We start from the raw sequence: 3,603 nt of genomic DNA, 5'->3' as shown, positions 1-3,603 counted from the left end.
TTCGGCCGTGCATTCCCGTGCTTCGGATAGCCTCGGATACATTCCTACACCTCACACATACCTTGTCCACTATTTTCCCACGCTTAATGCGCCCTCGGGTCGCACATATCCTCCGTTGTACTAGTAGCAATTCCCTTTAGGGTCGAATGTGTCTGTATAGACATAGCAGGTAGGCATTAGCTTGACCCAACCTTTTCTTGCCACCCAGCAAGATTGTTGTTTCCACACCATGTGGATCCCTACTTAGATGGTATTATTATGTAGGCATTATATAGTCTCACAGACCCACCCTCGTGGATGTTCTATTTATAGCACACACATAATATGCCTTGCAACCTCTTGCGGCCCTCCCCAGCACCTCCCCATTTATCTTGTATATACCTCTACAATGTTTGCCAATATCCTGTCCCATCTCGTTGAGCCCCCAGATAGGCTCCATGCATATGGTGCACCCATCAGATCTGGCAGACCTCTACTATGCTCTGCAGCTGCTTGTCATTTTTATTTCCCAAGTTCTTTTTGTTGCCTCTTGTTTTACACCACTATGTCCATCACCATGCTGCCTGCCCGCCACACATGTGGCACTCAACCGACATCTATGGGGCTAGGACACCACTTTGTAAGCCCAAAGAAAGCTCGAGACCCTAAAAAACACAGACTCTTGTTCACATTCCTGGTGTCAACTCCAAGCATCAGTGCCTCCTCGACCAAATGGCTGTGTTGATGCAGCCCCAAGTTTTGACTACTGAAACCCCCACCTCTACTGAATCTCAAGCCCCAATGGATATTGACCATACTGTTGGTCACATTGACAATACCCTAAGTTCCAACTACAATGATAACAATTACATCACCGATGAGGTAGCCCAGCCTGATCAAGTAGCATCTTGCCCTACAAATGTGCCTAAGGTAGAGCTTGGGTGTTGCCGTCTCTTGCCCAACAAGATGGCAAACAATCTATATAATGCTTGGAAAGTGCTTATCCCAACCCTGGTAGATCCTCATCTCAAATATTCTACAAGGACACATGGGCATGCTCTTCCAGAAGTCCATCTGGTCATATCCACTTGCACAAGCCATAGTAATTGTACACATCAATTTTCCATAGTTGGTCTCTTTTTTGACCATAAGTAGTTTGTTCCTCATCTGCTGCCTTAATTGACAGTTCCAGGTTTCATTTCTATTGATGTATTGGCTTGCTGATGTTCAACACTTTCACAAGTCCTCCTTAACATGGCCTCTTTCCTACTGCTCCCTCCCAACCACGCATGGCCGTTTCTACAGACCTACTCACATTCTATCATGCTTTGTTCAAGCATTCATGCAATGCTATCCATGCGCTTGCTCACATCCTAAAGACCCATTATGCCTGCAGAGGCTTTCTCATGACCAATGCAGATGTGAGTTTTGACTTTTCAGGCTTTGACAATCACTCATTAGTAAAACACAGGGCCAACTTATTCAAGAACCATTTCGTTGTGGACTTGGCCAAGCTGTCTAGTGGTTCGACATCCTCCAGATTGAGGTTGAACGGCAGACTGAAGCGACACTTCAAATTTGTTGTGAACAAGTGTATGAGGCCCATAAACTTAATCTCAAAAGAACCCTGGCGTAACCACCCCCATGTGATCTAGTACAACATTGATCCAAGGCCGGTGCACCTCCATTCTCATGCAGCATTGCCCAGCCTGCTTTGGAGGTGTCCTTTTGGTAGACCTCTTAGTGAAGGTGGCGACATACACGTTGCAACAGATGGCAATTTCCATCATTGACATCGACAATCTGTGGGTGACTGTCCATGCTTTTACAACCCCATATATTTTCTTTCCAAGGCTCAAGTGGACAACATTGGGCGACACATCCTCTCACAGCGTAAATGTGCACCGAAGATTTGCACTTCTTTAGTACCAGATGAGGCAATTGACCAATGTGAGCACTCATATGAGGCCGTGGATGGTAAGAAGCAGAAGGCTGTGATGGATTCCTTCAATGATATGGGGTGGCATGGCTCTGATATGCCGTCACGATATCCTGCTCTTCTTTGCTAACATTGATTTACCTGGCGAGCAACAGAAATACGCCATAGCACTCATCGAGCATCTGTTTACTCTATTGCTGCAGGAAGCCACTGTCATTGCCCTGTATGATGTTGGTTGTGTTCTCTCACGGTCATTATCTCAAGTAAGTGCTTCTTTAATAGATACATTTTAACCTTATATCTATCTCTATAGTATGATATTCTCCCCCAATTCAGTAACTTCGCATCTTTGATTTGCAACCATGGCTATGCCTGCATATGGCCACAAGTGGGGTGTGTCCAGCTCAAGTATAACCCTCGCATGTGCAATGGTCTTTGGCCTCTCAGACAGGGAGGGAACTGAAAAGACTATGGTCAAGGTTCGTCAAATTAATTGGCATTCAAAGGTCATCATCGGTGAGTTGGTGCTAGTACTCTGATGATTATTTGTTGACTGTAGTTCATGGATAGCACCAGAAGTGTCTGTGGTTGATAGACCGGCAAGCAGGGCCATTGGTCTTGAGATGCAAACAGATCTTGGCAATTTGATTAAACAGTGGCTCAAGCATGGAGTTAATGGTCAGTGGTGCAGCATGAAGATTTTAGATAATTGCGGCATCAAAGCTCAAGACCTTCAGGAAAAGTGGGTGGATCAGAAGAAGTCCCAACTGTCCATTTGTGTCTCATAAGTCCACAGGTACCACTTCCATACTAAGATCAACATATCCCCATTGACAGATGCTCCTGCCATGACTGAAGAAGGAGCTTGACATTGTCCTTACTTTGCAGGCTAATTTAGATGCATTGGACAGGGCATTGCAACTCACATGGACCATTGTAGAGAAGGGCTCGGCTACTGAAGACAACCTTAGATGCTCTGGAGAGCCTCAAGCACAGCCATGATCACTTGATGAGCAAGGTTGAAACATCATATTCCTCTCTCAATGTTCATGACAGATTTCCAGAACTTCAGGGCATTGATTTGGATTTTGTTCGAACCCTTCTTATGGTGTGTGATCTCAAAATAAATATCTGGAAGAGAGTGATAGGAAGCTTTTTTGAATGGGACAAACTTGACTGTGCAGTTGGCAGTGCAAATCAGGCACTTGGTAATGTATAATCCTTCTGTTTTGTGCCTCAGAATATTCACTCATTCTACAAGGTATGAAGCTACATCAGCAGACACGTAAGGCTATTGCTAAGTGCCAGCTGGCCTTGATGACAGTGATTTGCAAGTTTAACTCCTATTGTGAGCATCTGGAGAGCATCTTTGACCCGTTGTAGCACTCAAGCTTGCATTGAGCACATATTCATTTATTTCCTGATACACGTCTAATGCCCATTACTTCTGATGTAACCCGATGTAGAGACTCATGCCTCTCATTGTGCAATATGGCAGTTTTCACTGGGGAGTACATGGCACGAACTTGTAGCATCACTCTGTGTGCTACCCGCAGCTATCTCTATATGAGGCGCAGCTTTCCCGCGCAACGCGCGCCATGCGCGCGTACCTTTCCCGCGCTTCACGATGTATATGCGCGCGCACTTTCCGCGCTTGAGCGCCCTATAGCGCCAGCCATCCGGAA

The 3,603-nt window shown here is 45.6% G+C and overlaps 2 protein-coding genes across 2 annotated transcripts; both read left to right on the top strand.

The window, feature by feature from the left end:
• Positions 1-891: 891 nt before the first annotated feature.
• F5147DRAFT_540973 (uncharacterized protein) lies at positions 892-1,128 on the top strand (the record flags this gene model as incomplete). The annotated part of the gene is made up of 1 exon (XM_041430232.1): positions 892-1,128. A coding segment is annotated over one exon (237 nt), but the record flags the coding sequence as incomplete, so codon positions are not given.
• A 140-nt stretch (positions 1,129-1,268) lies between these two features.
• F5147DRAFT_749531 (uncharacterized protein) lies at positions 1,269-2,706 on the top strand (the record flags this gene model as incomplete). Its single annotated transcript, XM_041440135.1, has 7 exons — positions 1,269-1,400; positions 1,502-1,572; positions 1,635-1,710; positions 1,833-1,973; positions 2,068-2,181; positions 2,232-2,349; positions 2,489-2,706. 7 exons carry the CDS (start codon positions 1,269-1,271, stop codon positions 2,704-2,706), a joined length of 870 nt encoding a protein of 289 aa, XP_041284000.1.
• Between the last annotated feature and the right edge of the window lie 897 nt (positions 2,707-3,603).

Source organism: Suillus discolor, assembly GCF_016758755.1.
Source record: "Suillus discolor strain FC423 chromosome Unknown F5147scaffold_742, whole genome shotgun sequence".
Lineage (NCBI taxonomy): Eukaryota > Fungi > Basidiomycota > Agaricomycetes > Boletales > Suillaceae > Suillus > Suillus discolor.
The sequence above is the reverse complement of the archived record's forward strand: the minus strand, read 5'-3'. Positions and strand labels throughout refer to the sequence as shown.